The sequence below is a fragment of the Trachypithecus francoisi genome, unplaced genomic scaffold (assembly GCF_009764315.1).
Source record: "Trachypithecus francoisi isolate TF-2019V2 unplaced genomic scaffold, Tfra_2.0 Lachesis_group14, whole genome shotgun sequence".
NCBI classification, from domain to species: Eukaryota; Metazoa; Chordata; class Mammalia; order Primates; family Cercopithecidae; genus Trachypithecus; species Trachypithecus francoisi.
In genome coordinates, this window is record NW_022681459.1 from 58875524 (window position 1) to 58902043 (window position 26520).

Genomic DNA, 26520 nt, shown 5'->3' on the forward strand with positions numbered 1-26520 from the left:
CCTCACTTGACAGCTGGGAAACACAGTCCCACATTTGTTGACATACCCAAGACATATGTATTGAGTGCCTACTGTGTGCCAGAGAGTGAGTGGGCTCTGTTCTGGTAGAACAGCCACGGCTGCGTCCTTCTGGCGGGAAGTCTCTGCAGGGAGAGGCAGGCATCCCCTAAACAGGAACTGAAAGCCCAGAGGAAATAACCCCCAACAGTGGATTTTACGCCACAGACCAGGACCAGGGAGAAGGCAAACCGTCGGGCCAAACCAAGACGGCATTTGTGGTCCCCGGCTGCAGGGAAGGATCTGATTAGGAGCACGCAGGCCCTGCCCTCCCCACCAACACGGTGCGCCTCCCTGGGGCAAGAGGAAGCCTGTGCAGGTGCTGCCAACCCCCAGAGAGGACCAGAGTCTGCTGGAAACCAACATTTTATTGAGCACTCCTGCTCCTTGGAATCTATTCCAGTAGATTCTTTGCCAAGGGCATCACACATCACACAGGGGTGTGACCAGCACTCCCCCTGCTACCTGCCTTGTAGGCAGGGGCAGGAGTGAATGGCTCTTCCTGGGCACAAGCCACAGTTAACCGGTAACAAGTTCGGAGCCATAGGAATTCATCTCTTAGAAAAAACGAAAAGTGGAATTAAAAAAAAAAAAAAAACCTGAGTATAAAACCTCAGCAGTGTTCCAGCACTATCTCAGAGTTTAAATATAAAAAGGCATCATGAGAAAACAGTTAAAAAGACAACAGCAGCAGGCCGCCACCTCCAGGGCAGTGGTCACAGGGGTGGGGCCAGCCCCGCCCTGAGCCGCTGGGGCCTCACTTGAGCAGCAGGTGCAGGCCCCCGCTGAGCAGCGCCAGCAGCAGCAGCAGCAGCGCCAGCAGCACCTGTTCGCGGGACACCTGCGGGAGCAAAACAGAGGAGTCAGGCTCGGAGCAGGCCCCAGCAATGAGGCCAGACAGGGGTGACAGCAGAGTTCCAAGGGGAAGCCCAGGGAGGTGGGGACTGGGAAGGAGCTCGAGGGAACCAGAGAAGGAAGGAGTTCAGGAGGGGGGAAAGTGGCCCTGAGGACATGGCCAAAGAGGCCAGAGGCTGCCAGTCTGTGGGACACAGGCAAAGGGTGGACACAGGTGAGGGCAGTCAGCTGCCCTGGTGGTGGGCAGTGCAGAGTGGGACCAGGCCGCCAGGAAGGCTGCTCAGGGGGCCTCTGCCCTGGCGAGGAGACGAGAATCCTGTCTGCCAGGTGAAGGCGCTCGGGCCAGAGGGAGACCCAGGACCACGCACTGGTTTGTGCCCTCATAACCAGGAATCCCAAACTCAAAAGCCTATGGGACCAGGTGGATGTGGACAACGATGACACAGCCGATGACAGGGAGTGATGGGGACTGTGGCGCCCTGAGGAGCAGCTCTGACAGCCCCCACTGGCCGCAGAGCAAATCAGGGTCAGGAATCTCAAGGCTCTTACCCGGGACCCGGGATTCAGGGATCTCCAGAACCTCATTATGTTCTCCTTAAGGCTGGTGAAGCCGTCCATGAAACTTGTAAGAACATCCCTGATGTCGGTCTGGTCGGAGATGAAAGCCAGACCTAGGCTACAGACAAAGGATGGGGGGACCAAGCCATTACTGCAGGAACAGGTAGGGACAGCCTGTGCTTCGATGACACTGTCACAGCTGTGGGGAACAGGGGCCTGGGCCCTCCCACCCCACAGCCACCCAGGGCCCTTTCCATGGGCACCTCCACCTGCAGGGGCCGCGTGATATGGGCTGTTTGTGGTCAAATCCATTCTGATTTCCTGCTTCCTTCCTCAGCCAGCCGCCTGCCAGTGGCTCTGTCTTCCAGAGCTGGCCACATAGAAAATAAACCCCCATTCTACAGGGCCCTGGCAAGCCACTGCCCACTCCGTTCCCCCACCGGAGACTAGCTGAGAGGCCCAGCCCTCAGGGTCTAGGATCCGAGTTCACGTAGCACCTCCTTTTAAGACCATGGTGGAAATGTACCATCTGGGCTTGATGAGGATGGCGAGAAAAGGGCCCTGGGCTCTGCTTTGTCTGTTGCCCAGGAATGCCAGGGACAGGTGGCAGGGGGCCAGTGCCAGGAGCTGGGGGCTCCCAGGGAGGTGCGGGAAGCAGCAAAGGGTTTCAGTACAGCCCCAGAGTGTCAGGGCACATTCCCCACAGGGCTTCCTCAGGGCCCAGCCCTATGCTGCATTCAGGGCCTTTACCTACCGCCTAGGGCCCCTCCCCAGGTATAGAGGCCTGGGCAGGGCACAGGCCAGTTACCTGTGCATGGCCACCTCAGAGAGCTGGGCCAGGCGCGGGGCCCTGAGGCTCACGTCCATCTCATCCCCGATGCAGGCCAGCCGCAGGGCCAACATGTCACTGCAGGGAGCACACATAGGAGTCGGGGTGTGGCTGTGCCGTGGAGGCCACATGTACCTGGACCCACCCAGCCAATGGATTGTGTGCGGCTGGGAGTGGCCCAGAGGGTAAAAGATGGTGTCAGATTCGGGGCAGGCATTGAGGGGGCCTCCCTGCATCCCTCCTCCGGCTCCCACTTGGATTCAGAGATACCCACGAGGTCCCATCCGTGGGTGGCCCCAGAGGTGCCAGAGACACCAGGGAGCAGCACTGCCTGAGTGGTGAGTCCCAGGCCCTCTTGTGCCCTGTGACTGCCCACTAGTGTCAGCAGCAGGTGAGTCTCCTGAGGCAGCCTGCCCGTGCACCCAGGGATGCCTGAACATCCAGAACTCAGTCTCTGAACTTCCCTGACGAATCCTGGGGCAGGCCCATCTGTGGGCTTTGGTGGAAACGGTGGACGAGGGGAACGGGCAGGTCTGGGGAGTGCTGAGCCCCTGGATGGCTGAGGCTGGCTTCCCACAGGGGTTGCAGCTTACCTTCCTTTGTGGGAGGTGAGGGGCCTCTAAGACCTGTGTCCTGGTTCCCAATCCTGAAACCAGCCCTGCTGGCACCACCACTCTCAGAATGGGGGGACTAAGAAGCCCCTGGTGGCCCCCCCCCCCACTAAACCACATCCTTGATCCTACACCCCATCCACATCCACTCCCACACACAGACTGAGACACTCCCCACCCTCCCAGCTCGCTGGTCTGGACCTCCACCAGGGACCTGTGTGCGTTCCATCCCAGTGACTACAGCGGGGGAATTCCCAGGGAGGTGGGACTCCTAGGGGCCCTGAGCTGAGGCCGGGCCAGGGCCCTGGCCCCACCCACCTGACCTGCTAATGCCCTGGGCCTAGTCCCCCCAGTTCTAAAATCCCAGCCAGCCCAATCCCTGTGTCGAGGACCTTAATGACTGAAAATCCTGAGGCTGACAGCAGAAAAGAATCCTGTGGAACCTGGAGCTGGTCCCTGGCCTGTGGGAGGCGCCACATCAGAGCCAGGATTCCCCAGCAGAAAGCAACAGCTCAGGTCAGGCCTGACCACTCTCTTCCAGGCTCAGGGTAGAAACTACTGAGGTCAGCTGCTCCTGGGCCTTCACATCCCTCGTCTGTACCAGGGGAAGAATGAAAGTGCCAGTCTTGGCTGGGCGTGGTGGCTCACGCCTGTAATCCCAACACTTTGTGAGGCCAAGGTGAGTGGATCGCCTGAGGTCAGGAGTTCAAGACCAGCCTGGCCAACATGGTGAAACTCCGTCTCTACTAAAAATACCAAACAAGGCCGGGCGCGGTGGCTCAAGCCTGTAATCCCAGCACTTTGGGAGGCCGAGACGGGCGGATCACGAGGTCAGGAGATCGAGACCATCCTGGCTTACACGGTGAAACCCCGTCTCTACTAAAAAAATACAAAAAACTAGCCGGGCGAGGTGGCGGGCGCCTGTAGTCCCAGCTACTCCGGAGGCTGAGGCAGGAGAATGGCGTAAACCCGGGAGGCGGAGCTTGCAGTGAGCTGAGATCCGGCCACTGCACTCCAGCCCGGGCGAAAGAGCAAGACTCCGTCTCAAAAAAAAAAAAAAAAAAAAAAAAAACCAAACAAAAATTAGCCGGCAGCCGGGTGTGGTGGCTCACGCCTGTAATCCCAGCACCTTTTGGGAGGCCGAGGCAGGCAGATCACGAGGTCAGGAGATCGAGACCATCTGGCTAACATGATGAAACCCTGTCTCTACTAGAAGTACAAAAAATTAGCCAGGTGTGGTGGTGGCCACCTGTAGTCCCAGCTACTCAGCAGGCTGAGGCAGAAGAATGGCGTGAACCAGAGAGGCGGAGCTTGTGGCGAGCAGAGATCATGCCACTGTACTCCAGCCTGGGTGACAGAGACTCCGTCTCAAAAAAAGAAAAAAAATGCGTATCCTTCCTGCTGCTGGGAAGGCTGGGTGTGCCTGGACACCTGGATATGCTGCCGAGTGCTGGACATAACTGGGAGCAGCTGGCAGAGTGCAAGGGTCAAGTCCTACTGGACCTTGGCCCCGAAACCCCAGGCAAATCCTTTTGCCTCCAGGGGCCTTATCAGTCCTAGGAAGATCCCTTCTTCATGCCTTAGTAATTCTTTGCAGCTGGGGCCAGGAACTGCATGGCCTCCTCAGCCTCTTCCATAGGTTCTGGTTTTCTTTCTCTTTCCTTTCTCTTTCTTTTCTCCTTCTCTTTTTGTGAGACGGAGTCTCACTCTGTTGCCCAGGCTGGAGTGCGGTTGTGCAATCTCAGGGCTCAGTACAACCTCCGCCTCCCGGGTTCAAGTGACTTTCCTGCCTCAGCCTCCTAAGTAGCTGGGACTATAGGCACCCGCACCCCTCCCCGACCCCCATACCTGGGTAATTTTTGTATTTTTAGTAGAGATGGGGTTTCACCCCCCCATCTCTGGCCTGGTTTCACTTGGCCAGGCTAGTCTCGAACTCCTAACCTCAGGTGATCCGCCCACCTCAGCCTCCCAAAGTGCTGGGATTACAGGCATGAGCCATAGCGCCCAGCCCAGTTCTGGTTTTCTAAAATGAGAGCCATCAGAGGCAACTGAACCAGAGCAACTCCATCTTGAATAGTGGCTGGGTAACAAAAGGCTGAGACCTACTGGGTTGCATTCCCAGGAGGCTAGGAGTTCTAAGTCACAGTCACAGGATGAGATAGGAAGTCAGCGTTAAGATACAGGTTACAAAGACCCTGCTGATAAAACAGGATTCCGCAAAGACGCCAGCCAAAGTCCACCAAAGCCAAGGTGGCCACATAAGTGACCTCCAGTCATCCTCGCTATTCACTGTGCACCAACTCTATTAGCATGCTAGGAGTCACTCCCACCAGTGCCACGAGTTTACAAATGCCACGGCAACGTCAGGAAGTTGCCCTCTATGGTCTAAAAGGAGGAGGAATCCTCAGTTCTGGGAACTGCCCACCCCTTACCCGGAAACTCCTGAATAATCCACCCCTTGTTTAGCATATAATCAATAAATAACTATAAGCATATTCAGTCGAGCAGCACATGCAGCTGCTCTGCCTGTAGAGCAGCTTTTCTTTTTTTGAGATGGAGCGCGTTGGTGCAGTCTTGGGTCACTGCAACCTCTGCCTCCTGGGTTCAAGATATTCTCCTGTCTCAGCCTCCCGACTAGCTGGGACTACAGACATGTGTAGTCTCGCTCTGCCGCCCAGGCTGGAGGTGCGTTGGTGCGATCTCAGCTCACTGCAAGCTCCGCCTCCCAGGTTCATGCCATTCTCCTGCCTCAGCCTCCCCAGTAGCTAGGACTACAGGCGCCCGCCACCACGCCCGGCTAATTTTTTTTATTTTTTAGTAGAGACAGGGTTTCACCATGTTAGCCAGGATGGTCTCGATCTCCTGACCTCGTGATCCGCCCGCCTCGGCCTCCCAAAGTGCTGGGATTATAGGTGTGAGCCACCACGCCCAGCCCCAGCTACTTTTTGTATTTTTAGTAGAGACGGGGTTTTGCCATGTTGACCAGGCTGGTCTAGAACTCCTGACCTCAAGTGATCCACCTGCCTCAGCCTCCCAAAGTGCTCGCATTACAGGTGCGAGCCACTGCGTGTGGCCCAAATTCCTTCTTGCTTGAGATCCAAGAACCCTCTTTTGGGATCTGGATCGGGTCCCCTTTCTGGCTACAGAGCCACCTCCTTCAAGAGGCCTTGATATACTCAGCAGGTCGCTAAGGGCCTGGCCTGTCTAGCTCCCTGAGGCCCAAACACTGTGCCATTTTGACAGCCAGTGGCCCCAGGTCCATCTTGGGACTGTGAACATGGTGGCTGTCCAGGGGTCTGTGAGCTGGTGTCAGGGGAGGGTGGGACAGCAAAGTGAAGCCACTCCCAGGGCAGAAGCCTCCATGTCCACATCTGGGGAATCTTCCTCTCGGGGGCCCTGCCTGGGTGGCATCTGCAGTGCTCCCTCAGTCACAGAAGGTCTGTTCATCCGGCCCACCCCTGAAGTCACCATCAAGCATGGGGTGGGGCAGGCCATGGCGACCTACCTGTCCTCCATACACTCCAAAGGATCGAAGTCCTCCATAGGGTCCAGGTCCTCTTCAGGGTCAGTCACACCAAGAACCTCCATGGTTAGGGGTTCCAGGAGCTGCTCATACAGGAGGGTCTCCATCAAGATGTCTCTGGAGACGGGTCTTACTCCAGACATTTCTCCTCTGGGGCAAAAAGACAGCACATGGCTGGACCCTCAGAACTGAGCGGTCTAGGGGCTCTCTCACAGGATGACCCGCAGGTTGCATAGCCCTACTCACCCGCTCTTTTGATCCGCTAAAGCTGTCAATATCCCCCAGCCCCAGCTCCTGCAGGCATGGATCCCGCTACATGCTGTGTGCCTCTGGGCAAATCGCCCAGCGTCTCTGTTCTTGGAAGGGAGGGACTTGGAGATGATTCCTAAGGGCCCTTTCTTTCTTCTTTGTTTTTGGATACTGAGCCTTGCTCTGTCCCCCAGGCTGGAGCGCAGTGGCACAATCTCGGCTTACTGCAACCTCTGCCTCCTGGGTTCAAGCGATTCTCCTGCCTCAGCCTCCTGAGTAGCTGGGACTACAGGCATGCACCACTACGCCTGGCTAATTATTTTGTGTTTTTAGTAAAGACGGGGGTTTCACCATGTTGGCCAGGCTGGTCTTGAACCCCTGACCTCAAAGCAATCCACCCCACCTCGGCCTCCCAAAGTGCTAGGATTACAGACGTGAACCACCGCGCCCAGCCTTTTTCTTCTTTGTGAAACAAAATCAGAGTATAAATAAATATTAGAAGTTCTCCTCTGACACCAGACCTCAAGAAAACCCAGAAAACCCAGGCACCTGCTGTCAGCACAGGGGACAGAGGCGAGGCTGCACTGGCAGGGCGATTCCTCTGCACCACTTAACAGAAGGCCACACCTGTTCTTTGGTGTCTGCTACTTCTCTTGAGAAGGCAGGCAGAGAAGCAGCATGAGAAAAACATATCACAATCCCCATTCCCAGTGAGACCATTGCTAATTCTTCTAGTGTTTTTCCTAAACACGTGTTCGCATCACACATCCTTCTTCACAAATGGGATCACCCCATACACAGTGTTTTACAGCCTTCTTTACTGGCAAATGCTATTTACCTCTCCAATATCCATTCCACCTGGCTCCTTGCTGATAGAACCCCAGTTTTCTTTCGGGTGGTCCTGCATCATCATTCATCTAAGCCAACCGCGGCCCTCCTGTCCCTCAGCTTCCCAGCATCCCTTGCAGCTGGTGGCAACCGTGTAACCCAGTTCTGGTCAATGAGGGCTCAGAGGCTGGAGGCAAGGGTTGGATGCCAGGGAGCTGACACAGCCAGGGCAGCCCCTTCAAAGATGGAGCTGCAGCGGCTTGGCCAGGAAGAGCAGAGTGGGGAGGCAGAGAGCACCCAGGCCTGAGGGTGTTGCCGAGCTGCCTCCTCCAACTGTTTGTAAGAAAAATGAACCCAAATGTGTCCTCATCGCCATTCATTGAGTTTCCTGTTCTTTGCCACCAAAGGCCTTCCTAACTGTGATCACTGCGAGTTCCCACGTCAATGAATGTTTCATCCTGATGGCAGAGAAGGGTTCTGCGACCCGATTCACTATCATGTACCCCACATGTACCCCACAGTGCACCAAACACTCTTCGATCTAGACGATGATAATGACAATGACTGTGGCACGGGAATCTCACGGCCTAGCTCAAAGCCCAGCTCTGGCAGTTAGCACCAGTGTCAGTTTCTTCATCTGTGAAATGGATTTTATGGTCTGAGAGCCCTGCCCTGGGCTATTGGGAAGACGAAGTAAGGAACTCCTTCATGTACTTTGAACAGGGCCTGGCACGCTGGGAGGAAGCTGGCACTAACCATTACCTTTATGCCTCAACTCATTATTTTCTTACCATAATACCCTGGGTGTTCTTAATTTTCAATTCCCCATGCCTGCTGATAGAACACTCTGCCCTGCCACTATCTCACTGAACTGTTTGTTCACACAGGACACTGAGACTTACAGAAGTTCATGACTAAGCCAAGAAGGGACGGAGCTCCAAGTCTCCCTGCCCCCCACGCAAGGGAGAACTGACAGCAGGCAGGACCCACAAGGCCGCCCTCCCACAGGCCTAGGCACAGGTGTGTGATCACAACTTGCTTTCAGCATTCAAGGGAGATGGATGGGCTGGGTGTGGTGGCTCACGCCTGTAATCCCAGCACTTTGAGAGGCTGAAGTGGGCGGATCACCTGAGGTCAGGAGTTTGAGACCAGCCTGGCCAACATGGTAAAACCCCGCCTCTAATAAAAATACGAAATTAGTCAGGTGTGGTGGCGCATGCCTGGAATCCCAACTTGAATCTGGGAGGCAGAGCTAGATTCTGACTCCAGAGGAAAAAATAAAATGTCACAGATGGGATGTTTACATTGTATAGACTGCCAGCACTGTGCGTGTTAAGGTGGCATTAAAAGAACTGCGTCCGGCCGGGCGCGGCGGCTCAAGCCTGTAATCCCAGCACTTTGGGAGGCTGAGGTGGGTGGATCACGAGGTCAGGAGATCAAGACCATCCTGGCTAACACGGTGAAACCCCGTCTCTACTAAAAATACAAAAAACTAGCTGGGCGAGGTGGCGGGTGCCTGTAGTCCCAGCTACTCGGGAGGCTGAGGCAGGAGAAGGGCATGAACCCAGGAGGCGGAGCTTGCAGTGAGCTGAGATCCGGCCACTGCACTCTGCACTCTAGCCTGGGCGACAGAGCAAGACTCCGTCTCAAAAAAAAAAAAAAAAAAAAGAACTGCGTCCAGAACTTCCGGCTGCCTTGGGTGTCTATGCAAAGGGCATTTCCCTAGGAAAGCAGCTCCAGCCCTTGTTTGCTTTTCCCCCCTTTCCCTACCCCTCGAAAAGGCAGTCTCCTGCTCTGTGCTCCTGGGGAGACCCCAGTACCTCCATGCCCTGCAAAGTGAGAACGACAGTGGAACCTCAGCTCACTGTGAGCTGAGCTGTGAGCTGCACTGAGCCTTGCCTTGAGCCACTGTCCCAACAGCCCCCTTACATAGCAGGCATTCCCAGAATCCTCAGGCGCCAGATAGGAAGAAGGCCCCAGCCACCGGAGTGGGCTACGCCGTCCAGGGTCTACAGCAGAGAGTAGGCCGGGCCTACCTGAGGAGTCAGTCACCCACGCTCTGCCTTCAAGACCCTTTCAAGCTCCCCACCCCGCCAACATCCCCATCTGAGTAGACCCAGGACCACGTCTCACCTTAGATTAATATGCTGACCCAATCCTTCCTGCCCCAGCCTTGGTTTCCCCATCTATTGTGTTTTTGTTGGTGGTAGTGTTTTTTGTTTGTTTGTTTTTTGAGACAGTCTCACTCTGTTGTCCAGGCTGGAGTGCAACGGCGCGATCTCAGCTCAGCTGCAACCTCCGCCTCCCAGGTTCAAGTGATTCTCTGCCTCAGACTCCCAAGTACCTGGGACTACAGGCGCGCGCCACCATGCCCGGCTAATTTTTCTGTTTTTAGTACAGACGGGGTTTCGACATGTTGGCCAGGCTGGTCTCAACTCCTGACCTCAGGTGATCCGCCCACCTCAGCCTCCCAAAGTACTGGGATTACAGCACTTTGGATTAACTCATTAAATACCCATTACCCTCTACCACATCAAAGAAGTGACCTAATCTGAGCCTTTAACCTCCGGCCTCTAGGCCAGGCCTCAAGATTGGCTTGATACGAATGGCGAAGATCCCATCACCAACCAGGCCAAGGCTGGCCTTGGGGCCCAGATCTGCATGGGAAAACTCAGTGTTGAGTCAGGGAGTGGAGGGTGGGGGGCCTGCCCAGGAGGGTCCTTACAGCTGTGGTCTCTCCTGGCCACCCCACCAGCCCAAGGGAGGCCCAGTCCTGGTCAGCTCTTACCTGGCACCTGCGCTGAATGCCTTACTGGTCTCCAGCCTTCAGTGGAGCTCTCTCCAACCTAATCTCAAGGTAGCAGCCTCAACCCTGACCCTGTCACTGCTCTGTTCGGCTCCCTAGACCTGGCCTGCTGCAGTGCAGCTCACGCCTGTAACCCCAGCACTTTGAGAGGTGGAGGCAGGTGGATCACCTGAGCTTAGGAGTTTGAGACTAGCCTGCCTAACGTGGTGAAACGCCATCTCCACTAAAAATACAAAAATTAGCTGGGTGTGGTGGCGCTCGCCTGTAATCCCAGCTACTTGGGAGGCTGAGGCAGGAGAATCACTTGAATCTGGAAGGCGAAAGTCGCAGTAAGCTGAGACTGCGACATTGCACTCCAGCCTGGGCAACAGAGCGAGACTTGTCTCAAAAAAAAAAAAAAAAAGTAGGGGGGTTGTGCCACATCCACTAACAGGCTCTCCCTCTGTGGCCACCCCAATCTTGGTTCCCGCCCTAACCACACTCAAGATAAGTACACTTTCCACGGATGGTGCCTGGTCCTGCCATGCCTCCAAGTCTTCAGATGTGCAGAGCTCACCAGCCAACCTCAGACTGGCCCATGCCTATGCCTATTGGCCCTTTTATAAAAATTAAATTTTATGATTTTTTTTTCACATATAGGGTCTCACTCTTTTGCCCAGGCTGGAGCGCAGTGGCCTGATCATGGCTCACTAAAGCCTCAAACGCCTGGGCTCAGGCAATCCTCCCACCTCAGCCTCCAGGGTAACTGGACAGGTATGTACCATGCACATGGCTAATTTTTATATCATTGTTGTAGAGATAGGGTCTTGCTTTGTGGCCCAGGCTTGTCTCAGAACTCCTGGCTTCAACTCCCACCTGGGCCTCCCAAAGCACGGAGATTATGAGTTTGAGCCTGGCCGATTCAGGCATCACCTTATTGGACCCTCAGAGTCTGCGTGTCTCTGCTCCCCTCTGGCTCCAGCTGACTACACTAGCTGCTGCTCAGTTTCGTACCTGTGGCGGGCTGGAGTGTGGGCTCTGCAACTGGGCTGTTGGGTGTCCCTGGGCAAGTTAGCTGACCTCTGTTTCCTTAATTCTAAAATAAAGATGGCTCTGCCTGTAGTCCCAGTACTTTGGGAGGCCAAGGAGGGCAGATCATGAGGTCAGGAGTTCAAGACCAGTCTGGTCAACATTGTGAAACCCCCTCTCTACTAAAAATACAAAAATTAGCTGGGCATGGTGGCGGGCACCTGTAATCCCAGCTACTCGGGAGGCTGAGACAGGAGAACTGCTTGAACCCGGGAGGCGGAAGTTGCAGTGAGCTAAGACTGCGTCACTGCACTCTAGGCTGGGCAACAGGGCAAGACTCCATCTCAGAAAAAAAAAAAAAAAAAATTAGAATGCAGATACTGGTAACACCTATTGCACAGGACTATTGTGGGGATGAAATGATCTGGCACAGAGTAAACCCCTAAGAGGGGAGCTGCTGTTCTTATCAGTTTCTGGTTCTCAGCCCAAGACCTGGCATAGAGCAGACATACGTTTGTTGACTGAAGACATGGAGGCAATCTACTCCCAGAGGACACCCTGTGAGGTCACTGCAGCTGCAGATCCAGGAAACTGGACTGGTTTTTATTATCTTTTTTTTCCAGCAAACTTGCAAATGAGTAGTTGAAACCCTTCTTTGGTGAAGGAAGACACACCTAGCCATGTGTCCCCACCCAGGCTACAGCCCACACTTTGCCTCCTACACACTCACCAGTGGAAACACCAGGCGCCAGTCAGAAGCCCTGTTTTACCCTAAGAGGTTAGGATGCAAATCTAATGTGTGCAGAAGAGAGCGCCACACCCACGGCCTTGAGGGTACCTGCAGGGCTCAGAGCGGGAGGGAGGGCAGGTTCTGGACAGAGCAGCCTGCATTTGGTGAACAGCTCTGCACTCAACAGCTCGCCTGTGGCTCATCTGGAAGATGGGGAAACGCCGTCTACCTCCCAAGCCCCTCCCGGGTTGTGCAGAAGCACAAGCAAGTAGAGATGTGTCCTGCACAGTCCTCAGCAGGTGTTCAACCGCTGAGGCCACAGGAGTGTCAGGGCGGGGGGGTGGGGGGCAGAGGTGGGTGGGGCTGGACCTGAGGGTGGGGTCGAACTCCCGGTAGGGACCCTCAGACTCTCATGATCTCACCCAGTCCTGTCAAAGCCAGGCAGGTGGGATCTGACACTTCCCATTTCACAGGCAGGCAAACCAAGAGGGTCAGGGGCCACGCTGGGGTCACAGGGAGGGCCGGCTGAGTGGGCCCAGCTAAAAAACCCTGGTCCAGTCTTCCCCCTGCAGCCCGCCCAGTCACAGCCTGGCCCTGGACCATGAGGGTGGGGTGACGCAAAGCCCTTGGAGCACACACAACTCCAGTGCAACCCAGCAGGAAACGCCCTGAGCCTGCAGCCAGGCTGGACCTCAGTTCCACCTCCTGCTCGGCCCTGCTGTGTGGCAGAACCACCAGCTCACCTCTGAGCCTTGCAGAAACAGCCGGGCCTCCAGGGCTGCTGATAGGATGAAAAGATACACTACTGCCCATTTCCCGCCACCTAGCAGGGGCTCCATAAAAGCTGGTTAACACAATCAGCAGCCTTAGAAGGGAGGAGACCAGAGGCTCAGGACGCCACAGTGGACTGCACATGTTGCTGCCTTTCTGGGGGGGTAGTATGACAATCAGCATCCACCAGTCACACACGCACATGACCTTTGATTTCTAGGGATGCATCCCACATACACCCCCGTGTGCACCTGGCAGCCCTGAAAAATTGAAGCCAGAGATCTGCAGACACCGCTGTGCTGTCATCACAGCCCTTCGGGAGGCCGAGGCAGGCAGGTCGCACGAGCCCAGTTCAAGACCAGCCTGGCCAATATGGCGAGACTCCCTCTCTAAAAATAAATTAACAATAAAAATTTTTAAAATATATGAAATGGGCCAGGCGCGGTGGCTTACACCTGTAATCCCAGCACTTTGGGAGGCCAAGGCGGGCAGATCACGAGGTCAAGAGTTCAAGACCAGCCTAACATGGTGAAACCCTGTCTCTATCCCGTTTCAAAAAAATTAGCCAGGTATGGGGTGCGCGCCTGTAATCCAGCTACCCGGGCAGCTGAGGCAGGAACATTGCTTAAACCTGGGAGGAGGAGTTTGCAGTGAGCCGAGACCTCACCATTACACTCCAACCTGGGCGACAACAGCGAAAAACTCCATCTCAAAAAAAAATGTGTGTGTGTGTGTGTATATATATATATATATATATATATATGAAATGGAGCTATTTGATGTTTTTCTTCAAGGTATATTTTTTCTTTTTTTTTTTTTTTTGAGACAGAGTCTTGCTTTGTCACTCAGCCTGGAGTACAGTGGCAAGGTCATGGCTCACAGCAGTCTCCACCTCCCAGGCTCAGGTGATCCTCCCGCATCAGTCTCCCAAGTAGCTAGGAGGACTACAGGCGCACGCCACCACTCCCGGCTAATTTTTTGGGTTTTACATTGCCCAGGCTGTATTTCAAGAAGCTCAAAGTACACAATGCCCTATATCATGACTCCCTCACCACCTGACTGGGGAAGCCCAGGCTCCAGACCCCGCTGTTAGGAACCTGCACGTGTCCAAAACTGCTCAGTTTGGAAGGGTGGGTCGATTCGCTTCCCATAAGTGATGGAGAATTAGCTAGGAAAAAAGAGGGAAGGCAGGGAGATTCAGAGAAGGGAGGAGAGGGGAGGAGCACCAAAGGGGAGAGGGAAGACAGAAAGGAATTTCCTTTTTTTTTTTATTTCTTCAAGAGGGAGCCTCGCTCGGTTGCTCAGGCTGGAGTGCAGTGGCGTGATCTCGGCTCACTGCAGCCTCTGCCTCTGACAGTGAAGAGCAGAATATGGATGTGCAGGTGGGTATTCAAAGCGTGGTTTCAACCGATTGTGTGCCGCGCTTGCACTACTATACGGTGAAGAATCCTCAACCGGATCAAATCAAAGTTGGGGGACATCTGTGCAGTAAAGTTGTAAGAGGCCGGGCACGGTGGTTCATGCCTGTCATCCCAGCACTTTGGGAGGCCAAAGAGGGCAGATCACGAGGTCAGGAAATTGAGACCATCCTGGCTAACACGGTGAAACCCCTTCTCTACTAAACAATACAAAAAAATAGCCGGGCGTGGTAGCATGCACCCGTAGTCCCAGCTACTCGGGAAGCTGAGGCAGGAGAATCATTTGAACCCGGGAGGCGGAGGCTGCAGGGAGCCGAGATCACCACTGCACTCCAGCCTGGGCGACAGAGTGAGACTCCATTTCAAAAACAAAAAGTTGTAAGGGTGACAGTGTAAGGGAAGCAGTCTCTCCTTTCCTGCCAGAAGAGTAAAGGGGATCAGGGCCCTTGACACAGTCATCCCTGAAACGTCAGCTGCAGCAGGGGTAGGGGGCTTGGGCTGTGGGGCCAGCCTGCCCAGCTTCCCTCATACATGGGCTACTCCTGGGGAAGCAGCTAGCTTCTCTGCACCTCAGTTTCCTCCTCAGTAAAATCTACCTCCTGGGGTTGCTGTGAAGATTAAATGAGCTAAATCAGGTACAGTACTCATGAGTGAGTGCTCAATAAATATGAGTTGTTATTTTTTGGAGGCTCACAAAGAGCCCTTTAGCTCAAAGTATACACTATCACAACCTTGTGACAGTGATAGGAAGGAGTCGCCCTGGATCTCACTATGGCACCTTCTATAGAAAACAGGGCCCAGGGACAGAAACCAGACATTCCAGTCCATCTCCGAAAAGCAGCACACTTTCCCCACATAGCATGAAAAAAAAGACACCTCTACCGCGCTGCAGACATGCATTTAGTTATAAGGAAAAAAAATCAGTAGTATGTATCTTGTTTCCTCAAGTTTCAAGAAAAAAACAATGAAAGGTCACTTTTTTCTCTTTAAACACTGATGTGTAGCTAGTAACTTGGATAAAAAGGTGCCACCCTACAAAATGTGCTCAGTGTGTTCTGATTCCAGGATGGGCTTGGCCGCCTGGGCTGGGCCTGGGAGACCTCCGTCCTTCACAGTGGAAACTGAAGCCGGGTGCCAGGGCCGCATCCGGCTTCAAGATCTAGAATCAGAGCCTTTGAAATTGAAAAGGGGCATCTGAAAGGGCACCCCCACCTGGGGCATTCAGAGCTAAGGCTCCAGAATGAAGGTGTCACCTGGCTAGTGACAAGATGGGAGTCACCTGAGCTGCAGACCCCCCAAGATCCCCCTGTGGGAGGCCTAATATGGAGAATTATCATTTTGGGACAGGGTCTGTCTGTCAGCTAGGCTGGAGTGCGGTGGCATGAACGTGGCTCACTGCAGTCTCCACCTCCCTGGGCTCAGGTGATCTCTCCACCTCAACTGCCAAGTCCCTGGGATTACAGGCATGCGCCACCACAGCCGGCTAATTTTGCATTTTTAGTAAAGATGGGGTTTCACCGTGTTGCTCAGGCTGGTCTCGAACTCCCAACCTCAGGTGATCCACCCGCCTCGGCCTCCCAAAGTGCTAGGATTACAGGCGTGAGCCACTTCGCCTAGCAGACTTAGCTTGTATCCATTACTTTGAACCTGACAATGAGTCTGTAATTACTTACATAATTAAACATACTATCCCTTACCCCAACCCCCACTGAGGGGGACTGTGTGATCCTGGTCACAGCACCTCTCTGATGCGCTCACAGGGACAACCACAGGAGTGACACTGAGTCCTACATGAGACTTCAAACCCTGAAACCCTTGGCTGGGCGCGGTGGCTCACACCTGTAATCCCAACACTTTGGGAGTCCGAGGTGGGCGGATCACTTCAGGTCAGGAGTTCAAGACCAGCCTGGCTAACATGGTGAAACCCCCATCTCTACTAAAAATACAAAAAATTAGCCGGGCGTGGTGGCAAGCGCCTGTAATCCTAGTTACTCTGGAGGCTGAGGTGGGAGAATCGCTGGAACCCGGGAGGCGGAGGTTGCAGTGAGCTGAGATGGCACCACTGCACTCCAGCCTGGGAAAGAGAGTGAGACTCCACCTCAAAAGAAAACACAAAAAAGACCCTGAAACCATTCCGAAACAAGGTACCACCCAGAGGCAGGACGCAGGGACTACTTTCAGATCATGCTCCCCCCACCCAGTGGCCCCTCAGGGCCCTGCATAGGGATGCAGATGTGCCGAGTGACAAACAGGCCTGTTTCCGTTTTGCCTGGCATATTGTAGAGATGGTCCAGATGTTTGGTTTAATGTCAGTTTCTCTCTTATCAAGAAAGCAAACCCCACTCCCTCCCACGCACACCCCACCCCATCTGGTACAGCCCCAGACAGAGTCAGGGCTCTTGCGGAGCCTGGCTCTGACAAGGGGCACTTGGCTGCTGAACCCCTGGGCCTGGGCCACGTTGGCCATGGGGTTTTGGAAGAATTCCTTAGCCTCTCTGGTCCCCTAATTCTTCATTTCTAAGACTAGAGTTAGGGGAAGCCAGGTGTGATGGCTCACTCCAAAATGCATTTAAGGCCAGGCGCGGTGGCTCACACCTGTAATCCCAGCACTTTAGGAAACCAAGGCGGGTGGATCATCCAAGGTCAGGAGTTCGAGACCAGCCTGGCCAACATGGTGAAACCCCCATCTCTACTAAAAATACAAAAATAGCTGGCTGTGGTGGCGGGTGCCTGTAATCCCAGCTACTTGGGAGACTGAGGCAGAAGAATCGCTTGAACCTGGGAGGCAGAGGTTGTAGTGAGCCGAGATTGTGCCATTACACTTCAGCCTGGGTGACAAGTACAAAACTGTCTCAAAAAAAAAAAAATGAATTTAATACATGTAACCTACCCAACCTCACAGCTCAGCCTTTTGGAGGCTCCCACCACTTTAAGAGGACAAGGTGAGAGGATCACTTGAGCCCAGGAGGTTGAGGCTGCAGTGAGCTGTGATTGCGCCACTGCACTCCAGCCTGGGCGACAGAGTGAGACCCTGTATCAAAAAGTCAGGGGAGAGAGATTTTAATCTATGTCCTTTCCTGTTTGAACACCTATAAAAATAATCCTAACTGTAGAGGAAGTGTACCAGACTAATAATTCTCTCGACTGATTTTGAAATGACCCCAAAAAGGGGAAGCCTGTGCCTTTTTATCACCATGAAGGAAGCAGAGAATGCCAAGCCACCACCTGGGTCTACAGTTGTTAAGTTTCAAAAGTTCATATTTAAAACAAGTTCTGAGCTGGGGTGCGGTGGCTCCCTCCTCTAATCCTAGCACTTTGGGAGGCCAAGGCAGATGGATCAACTAAGGTCAGGAGTTCAAGACCCCCCTGATCAACATGGTGAAACAATGTCTCTACTAAAAATACAAAAGTTAGCCAGGCGTGGTGGCTGGTAGCAGGCACCTGTAGTCCCAGCTACTCAGGAGACTAAGGCAGGAGAATCACTTAAACCTGAGAGGCAGAGCTTGCAGTGAGCCGGGATCATGCCACTGCACTCCAACCTAGCAGACAGAGCAAGACTCACTCAAAAACAAAAATTAGGCCAGGCGCGGTGGCTCACGCCTGTTATCCTAGCACTTTGGGAGGCTGAGGCAGGTGGATCACCTGAGGTCAGGAGTTCACAACCATCTTGGCCAATATGGCGAAACCTCATCTCTACTAAAAATACAAAAATTAGTCAGGCGTGGTGGCGCGTGCCTGTAATCCCAGCTACTAGGGAGGCTGAGGAAGGAGAATCACTTGAACCCAGGAGGTGGAGGTTGCAGTGAGCTGAGATCCGGCCACTGCACTCCAGCCCGGGCAACAGAGCGAGACTCCGTCTCAAAGAAAAAAAAAAAAAAGTTCTGAAATGCTGAGGCTGAAGAATATGAAGACTGTTCACCCTGGCCCCGACCCTGAGGCTTGAGAGGCAGGTACCGCCCCTGGGCTCAGCTTCACAGTGTTTGGGTCTCCCCTATGAACTTGCAACCCAGCCCTTTCACACCCCAACTCCTCCTTTACATCCCCCCTCTGCTACCATCATTCCCCAGGCAGGCACAGGGGACTCACTATTCCTTGGGGCTCAGGCACAAGTCACTTCCTCTCCACCCTCCCCTGGACAGAATTAACTGCTCTTCATCTGTGTTGTCCCAGCACCTTGGGTAAACAGACCTGGATTGGGCACTCAGCCCATCAAGGTCTCATTAAATGTTTACCTGTGTGTCTGACCCAGCCGGCCAGGAACCTGCATGGCCCCAGCACAGAGCAAGGACCCAGTGAAAGCAGGTGAGAGGATGCGGACAGCCAGAGAAAGGCTTGAGAGTTCACTGCAAAATCCTGAGAATGAGGGAAGGGGTTAATCAAGCGCTCGGCTCACGATGGCAGGCTGTTCCTGGCTGGGAGACCCTGGACTGGACAGTATCACCTTCTGTTAAAGGCCAAGAAGGAAAGCCCGATGGGCAGATGTAGCCCTGAGAAGGAGGTGAAATGCTGCATGCAGGGTATACATGCAGATCACAAGGTCAGAAGTTCGAGACCAACCTGGCCAACACTGTGAAACCCCATCTCTATTAAAAATACAAAAATTAGGGCGGGTGCGGTAGCTCAAGCCTGTAATCCCAGCACTTTGGGAGGCCGAGACGGGCGGCTCACGAGGTCAGGAGATCGAGACCATCCTGGCTAACATGGTGAAACCCCGTCTCTACTAAAAAATACAAAACACTAGCCAGGCGAGGTGGCGGGCGCCTGTAGTCCCAGCTACTCGGGAGGCTGAGGGAGGAGAATGGCGTGAACCTGGGAGGCGGAGCTTGCAGTGAGCTGAGATCCGGCCACGGCACTCCAGCCTGGGTGACAGAGCGAGACTCCGTCTCAAAAAAAAAAAAAAAATTAGCCTGCGATGGTGGCACGTGCCTGTAATCCCAGCTACTCGGGAGGCTGAGGCACGAGGATCACCTGAACCCGGGAGGCAGAGGTTACAGTGAGCCGAGATCACGCCACTGCACTCCAGACTGGGCAACACAGCAAGACGCCATCTTAGGGAGGTGGGGGGGTCAAGAATACTTGATCTTAAATATCCAAAGTGACAGGGACCCTCACTCAAACAAGTGAGCTTTTCTCTGTTTGCTGCACGGCTTTTCAGTCTGGGTAACTGGGTGCCAAGTTCTCTCCCACCCCCAGAAAAACAGGTTTACTACGCAGTGCCTGGCGTGCCCCAGTGGTGTTTTGTATTGTTACATCCTAATATTGACACTAGGAAAATCAGCTGCCCTCTGTGCCCGCCCCTCTCCTGCCTGTCTCGGAGCCAACAAGGAACTTAGGGGCCGGGGACTGATTTGCTCATATTCTATGTTTCTCCCAGGGACCAGCCCCAACCAACCAGTGGTAGGACAAAGAGAGGCTAGGAAGTGGTCACATGTGTCCAGTTCAGACACACTGCTGGCTTCCTGGTGACCAGCAACAGTAAGACTGGTGCGGAGAATTTCCTCCATACTCCTCAAACTGTTCTGAGCACAGACGGTAGTCAGAATCTCATGGGATCCACTAAGTCTGCAGCAGGGGAAGCAAAAAGCCATCAATTGTCTACACATTTAACAGGTTCACTAAAAACAGGATGCTTTCCAGGGAGAGGGGAAAATACCACCAGCAGTGGTGTCAGCTTCAAGACTCACCGGCCAATCAAGCCCTTCCTCAATTACCTCCTTCCGTTTATTTGAGACGGGATCAGAAATTGGGAAAAAAAAAAAAGTACACTGTTCTTAGTAGTCTCTGGTTTCTTTGCAGCTCTGTGACACAAGATACCATTTTTTTTTTTTTTTTTTTTTTTTTTCTGAGATGGAGTCTCATGTTAGCCCAGGCTGAGTGCAGTGGTGCCATCTCTGCTCACTGCAATCTCCACCTCCTGGGTTCAAGCAATCCTCCTGCCTTCGCCTCCCAAAGTGCTGGGATTACAGGCAAGTCAAATGTGTAAGAAACTTGAGCCACGCGAGGTGGCTCACGCATGTATTCCCAGCCATTGCACTCCAGCCTGGGCAACAAGAGCGAAACTCCATCTCAAATTAAAAAAACCTTACAATGGCCGGGCACGGTGGCTCAAGCCTGTAATCCCAGCACTTTGGGAGGCCGAGACGGGCGGATCACGAGGTCAGGAGATCGAGACCATCCTGGCTAACACGGTGAAACCCCGTCTCTACTAAAAAAAATACAAAAAAACTAGCCGGGCGAGGTGGCGGGCGCCTGTAGTCCCAGCTACTCGGGAGGCTGAGGTAGGAGAATGGCGTAAACCCTGGAGGTGGAGCTTGCAGTGAGCTGAGATCCGGCCACTGCACTCCAGCCTGGGCGACAGAGTGAGACTCCGTCTCAAAAAAAAAAAAAAAAAACCTTACAATAACTAACATGTATGCAGCCCTTTTATCTAGCCATAGAGTACCGGAGCTGTAACAGACACTGGGGATCTACCATTTGATGCTTTTTTTTTTTCTTTGACAGAGAGTCTCACTCTGTGGCCCAGGCTGGAGTGCAGTGGTGTGATCTCAGCTCAGTGCAACCTCCGCCTCCCAGGGTCAAGCAGTTCTCCTGCCTCAGCCTCCCAAGTAGCTAGGATTACAGGCACACTCCAACACGCCTGGCTAATTTTTGCATTTTTAAAAGAGACTGATTTTGCCATGTTGGCCAGGCTAGTTTCACAACTCCTGACCTCAGGTGATCCATCTCCCTCGGCCTCCCAAAGTGCTAGGATTACAGATGTGAGCCACCGTGCCCAGCCTAATGCTCCTTTTTTTGAGACAGGGTCTCACTCTGTCTCCCTGGCTAGAGTGCAGTGGCGTGATCAGGGCTTACTGGAGCCTCGACCCCTCCAAGCTCAGGGAGTCCTCTGAACTCAGCCTCCTGGGTAGCTAGGAACAGAGGCACATGCCACCATGCCCAGTTAATTTTTTTTTTTGGTGGAGACAGGGTTTCACCATGTTACCCGTCTAGTCTCAATCTACTGAGCTCAAGCAATCCTCCTGCCTCAGCCTCCAAGTAGCTAGGATTACAGGCACACTCCAACACGCCTGGCTAATTTTTGCATTTTTAAAAGAGACTGATTTTGCCATGTTGGCCAGGCTAGTTTCACAACTCCTGACCTCAGGTGATCCATCTCCCTCGGCCTCCCAAAGTGCTAGGATTACAGATGTGAGCCACCGTGCCCAGCCTAATGCTCCTTTTTTTGAGACAGGGTCTCACTCTGTCTCCCTGGCTAGAGTGCAGTGGCGTGATCAGGGCTTACTGGAGCCTCGACCCCTCCAAGCTCAGGGAGTCCTCTGAACTCAGCCTCCTGGGTAGCTAGGAACAGAGGCACATGCCACCATGCCCAGTTAATTTTTTTTTTTGGTGGAGACAGGGTTTCACCATGTTACCCGGTCTAGTCTCAATCTACTGAGCTCAAGCAATCCTCCTGCCTCAGCCTCCCAAAGTGCTAGGATTACAGGCGCGTGTCAAATGTGTGAGAATCTTAGTCTTAATATGCTTAAGATAATAATAATAATAATAATAAAAGGGCCAGGCATGGGGCCACGTCTGTAATCCCAGCACTTTGGGAGGCTGAGGCGGGTGGATTGCCTGAGGTCAGGAGGAGTTCGAGACTACCTTGGCCAACATGGTGAAACCCCGTCTCTACTAAAAAAAATACAAAAAAACTAGCCGGGCGAGGTGGCGGGCGCCTGTAGTCCCAGCTACTCGGGAGGCTGAGGTAGGAGAATGGCGTAAACCCTGGAGGTGGAGCTTGCAGTGAGCTGAGATCCGGCCACTGCACTCCAGCCTGGGCGACAGAGTGAGACTCCGTCTCAAAAAAAAAAAAAAAAAACCTTACAATAACTAACATGTATGCAGCCCTTTTATCTAGCCATAGAGTACCGGAGCTGTAACAGACACTGGGGATCTACCATTTGATGCTTTTTTTTTTTCTTTGACAGAGAGTCTCACTCTGTGGCCCAGGCTGGAGTGCAGTGGTGTGATCTCAGCTCAGTGCAACCTCCGCCTCCCAGGGTCAAGCAGTTCTCCTGCCTCAGCCTCCCAAAGTGCTAGGATTACAGATGTGAGCCACCGTGCCCAGCCTAATGCTCCTTTTTTTGAGACAGGGTCTCACTCTGTCTCCCTGGCTAGAGTGCAGTGGCGTGATCAGGGCTTACTGGAGCCTCGACCCCTCCAAGCTCAGGGAGTCCTCTGAACTCAGCCTCCTGGGTAGCTAGGAACAGAGGCACATGCCACCATGCCCAGTTAATTTTTTTTTTTGGTGGAGACAGGTTTCACCATGTTACCGGTCTAGTCTCAATCTACTGAGCTCAAGCAATCCTCCTGCCTCAGCCTCCCAAGTGCTAGGATTACAGATGTGAGCCACCGTGCCCAGCCTAATGCTCCTTTTTTTGAGACAGGGTCTCACTCTGTCTCCCTGGCTAGAGTGCAGTGGCGTGATCAGGGCTTACTGGAGCCTCGACCCCTCCAAGCTCAGGGAGTCCTCTGAACTCAGCCTCCTGGGTAGCTAGGAACAGAGGCACATGCCACCATGCCCAGTTAATTTTTTTTTTTGGTGGAGACAGGTTTCACCATGTTACCGGTCTAGTCTCAATCTACTGAGCTCAAGCAATCCTCCTGCCTCAGCCTCCCAAGTAGCTAGGATTACAGGCACACTCCAACACGCCTGGCTAATTTTTGCATTTTTAAAAGAGACTGATTTTGCCATGTTGGCAGGCTAGTTTCACAACTCCTGACCTCAGGTGATCCATCTCCCTCGGCCTCCCAAAGTGCTAGGATTACAGATGTGAGCCACCGTGCCCAGCCTAATGCTCCTTTTTTGAGACGGGTGGATTGCCTGAGGTCAGGAGGAGTTCGAGACTACCTTGGCCAACATGGTGAAACCCCGTCTCTACTAAAAATACAAAAAATTAGCTGGGTGTCGTGGTGGGCGCCTGTAATCCCAGCTACTAGGGAGGCTAAGGCAGGAGAACGGCTTGAACCCAGGAGACAGAGGTTGCAGCGACCCCAGATCACGCCCCTGCACCCCAGCCTGGGCAACAAGAGCGAAGCAAACAAAACAAAAAAACACCCAGACTGTGCCATTCCCGAGAACTTATTCCAAAGACATGGCCAAATTAAGTAGAAATCAGGGTAAGTCTTAACTACACGGAGGCTACTAACTTGAGTTGGGCTTTCTTCACCTGGGCAGAAACCTCAGAAATACATTTTGCAGAATGAACAGAAGGAACTGAGGTTCAGAGAGATGGACTAGCCCTTCAGAGGCCACAGGGCTGGAGAGTGGAAAGAGGTTTTGGCTTGGGTTCCATAAAGGGCCCTTGGCTTCCAGCTAGACAACCCTGGCATTTCTGTGCCTCCTAGGACTGAAATCTCTAGTTCCTCCACCTGGAAAACGAGGCCTCCTGCTCCCAAGGACAGACAGATGTTAAGAACTTCCCGGCGCTAGTGCCCACCAGACTCTGACCCTCCTAATGTGGGGACATGAGGCAGACACCAACCCTCCCCGGGAAGCTCGGGCTCCCAGGCCACAGTAAACACTGCGTTAAAACAGCAACAAAAATGTTACAGTAGTAAGAGCAACAACATCAACAACCGCGTCCTACCCCACGAGCGGCTCATTCTGGCAAAACTGACAATGAAGGGCTTGAAAGCGATCGCATTTAGGAGGCCAGAGCCCGGACGACGACCAGCTCCGAACCCCACAAGCCTTGTCGTGACCGCGCCCCGCAGGCGGGGGGACCCCTCTCGGGTCACCCGCAGGGGCGCACCCCCAATTTACCAAACAAGGTCGCTCGCCCCAGCCGGGCTCTAGTCCCCGCGACCAGTCCGGGGCGCACCTGTGCAGGGCGCATGGGCAGGTGTGGGCGGGCGGCAGCGCGCCGCTCCGGGTGCACGTTCCTGTTCCGGACTTTCTGGGCGTCCCGTTACGAAGCATTTCCTCGGCTCTTAGGTGCACAGCGAATCCGGGAGCCGGTCCCGGCAGCACCGGGCAAGACGCCATCTTCCCTCTTTTAAGGGCACCGGGGCTGTGCGGCCGCGGCCGTGGGCTGCCGGTGCCGCGCTGCGCTCTGGCCGGGTCCGCACCACCCAAGAGGTCGGAGTCCGGTGCCCGGAAGCCGCACTCGAGGACGGTGCGAGAGCGATGGAGCGTCCGGCCGTAGCGGCGACACGCAGAGGAACCACCCCATTGCACAGGCGCGGAAACTGAGGCCCGCAGGGGCCGCGCCTGGTACGATCGCCCGTCAGGGACCTGGAGCCCCGGGCAGAAAGGGGACGTTTCGGAGCCAGAGTCCTGAGACGTCGCCCCACAAGGGACTCGCCAGCGACTTGCTGGAGCGGAAAAAACTGGGCACGGGTCCCCACACTTCCAGCCGCTCGGCACCCGGGCCGCGGCCTGGGCGCTAACCGCCGGGCTCGAGGTGGGTGGAGCGGCGGGCGGCAGCAGTGTCCGGGGCACTCACCTGGCGGCGGCGATGCTGGCAGCGTCTGTGAGCCACCGGAGAAGCTTCGTGTCTACTGCCCGGCTGCCGGCGCGGGACCTAATAGGTACGGGCGCCCCGCCCCTCCCGCCCCGCCCGGGTCCCTCCCCGCCCCGCCCCGGGAGCGGCCTCTCGCACCCCGAGCGCGGAATCCCGGACTGGGGTATGAATGGCGTTGGCAACAGAACCGCTACAAGTGCAGCCCGTTGGCTTGTTTACAGCCTCTCTGCCCCCTGCGGTTCTGCAAGCTTGTTTTGTCCCGTGCGTCGCTGTTTCCCCTGCGCCCAGCACGGGCGTGCAGTCAGGAGTTTCCATAAATACTGGGGAGATCGATCCATTGACAGAATCTGGGTGTATAATCCAAGCCCTTTACACGGATGGCCTCCCTTCGAGCTCAAAGTACTCCTCGGTGCTTTTCTTCACGATCATTTTACCCACCGAGGCTCCAAGAGGACGAAATGACTTGCTAAATGACAGCGTGAAGCCAGCCTTCAAAAACGTGTTCCCTAGGGTGGCAGCTTTGGGACTTAGGTGTTTTTAAGCCTATTTCACGAATATGAAAACCGAGGTTCACACTTGGGTAGCAGCAGCATCTAGTGCTCCATACCCGAAGCCAGGGGGACTGCCCCTCCACTGCCGCCCGTCCGCAGCCTTCCAGCTGCAGCACACACCCACTGCCTTCCCCCTCCCGTCGGGGCTCCGGGTCCGCGAGAGGCAGGCCAGAACGGGAGGGATTGGGGGCAGGGGGCCCACGTGCAGACCTGGTGAGAAGGACCCTAAAGCCCCCGCGAGGGACAGAGAAATCAGAAAGGTTCCAGGCGGGGTGGGCGGGTGGCAGCCTGCCCCGCGGGGATGAGTAGGGCCTAACAGCGGCCCTGGGGTATATTGGGGGTGGGAGAAAGCAGAGCGCTCCTAGAATAACAAAGTAACAATTGTCCTGCGCACAGCAAAGCTTGTTTACCTCTGTCGTGATCCCTTCAGAGATTAGGGGAGGGACAGGGGTTCCCATCCCCCAGCTCTGTCGTTTGCTACCTGTTGGGTACCCTCACTCTGTTCTTCCCACCTCTAGGGTAATTACTTCCCCCTCAGTGTTCTCATCTGTGAAATGGACAACAGTACCTACCAAGAGCTGGGCTGTTGGGACGACTAGAGGAGGTAAAGCGTGATAAAGTCTAAAGAGCCCCTCCCTCCTTCTGGGCCTTGGACCTTCTTTGCTTTTGTAGTTTTTTGTTGTTGTGTTGTTGTTGTTGTTGTTGGTTTGTTTGTTTTTTGAGATGGAGTATATCACCCTGTTGCCCAGGCTGGAGTGCAGCGGCACAATCTCGGCTCACTGCAACCTCCATCTCCCAGGTTCAAGCAATCCTCCTGCCTTAGCACCCCCTAGCAGCTGGGATTACAGGCATGAGCCACCATGCCCAGCTAATTTTTGTATTTTTAGTAGAGAAAGGGTTTCACCATGTTGGCCAAGCTGGTCTGGAACTCCTGACCTCGGGTGATCCACCGGCCTCGGCCTCCCAAAGTGCTGGGATTACAGGTGTGAGCCACCACGCCCAGCCCTGTAACAGTCTTTTCTTCTAGGGCCTCCCAACTACATAAACTCCAACCCCTACAAAGCAGCTTGCCCTGACTGTGGCTACAGTCAGGAATGGGGAACCCTTCATAATGGGGGCTTCCCTCTGAATGCATTTTGCAGATGAAGAAATTGAGACTCAGGGTGGTAAAGCAATGACACGGGGTCTCATGGGTCCAGAAGACCTGATATGAGTGAGATG

General features: G+C 54.2%; 1 protein-coding gene across 4 annotated transcripts; it reads right to left on the minus strand.

The window, feature by feature from the left end:
• Positions 1–407: 407 nt before the first annotated feature.
• Positions 408–24804, minus strand: BIK (BCL2 interacting killer). 4 transcript variants are annotated; one of them, XM_033233707.1, is made up of 5 exons: positions 24731–24804; positions 6416–6583; positions 2279–2377; positions 1462–1588; positions 408–898 (listed from the first exon to the last, which is right to left on the minus strand). In XM_033233707.1, exons 2-5 carry the CDS (start codon positions 6574–6576, stop codon positions 815–817), a joined length of 471 nt encoding a protein of 156 aa, XP_033089598.1. In that variant the 5' UTR covers positions 6577–6583; positions 24731–24804; the 3' UTR covers positions 408–814. The 4 variants fall into 4 exon arrangements, with proteins under 4 accessions (XP_033089598.1, XP_033089596.1, XP_033089599.1 ...); XM_033233705.1 differs by lacking the exon at positions 24731–24804 and adding an exon at positions 24107–24606; XM_033233708.1 differs by lacking the exon at positions 24731–24804 and adding an exon at positions 24049–24070.
• Positions 24805–26520: the final 1716 nt, after the last annotated feature.

Coding starts and splice junctions, on each gene's coding strand:
- BIK (XM_033233705.1), bottom strand. CDS start 24,270: ATGGCGTCTTGCCCGGTGCTGCCGGGACCGGCTCCCGGATTCGCTGTG. Junction 6,584..24,106: donor TGCCCATGCGCCCTGCACAG/GTGCGCCCCGGA, acceptor TTTTTGCCCCAG/AGGAGAAATGTCTGGAGTAA. Junction 2,378..6,415: donor TTGGAGTGTATGGAGGACAG/GTAGGTCGCCAT, acceptor TGCTCCCTGCAG/TGACATGTTGGCCCTGCGGC.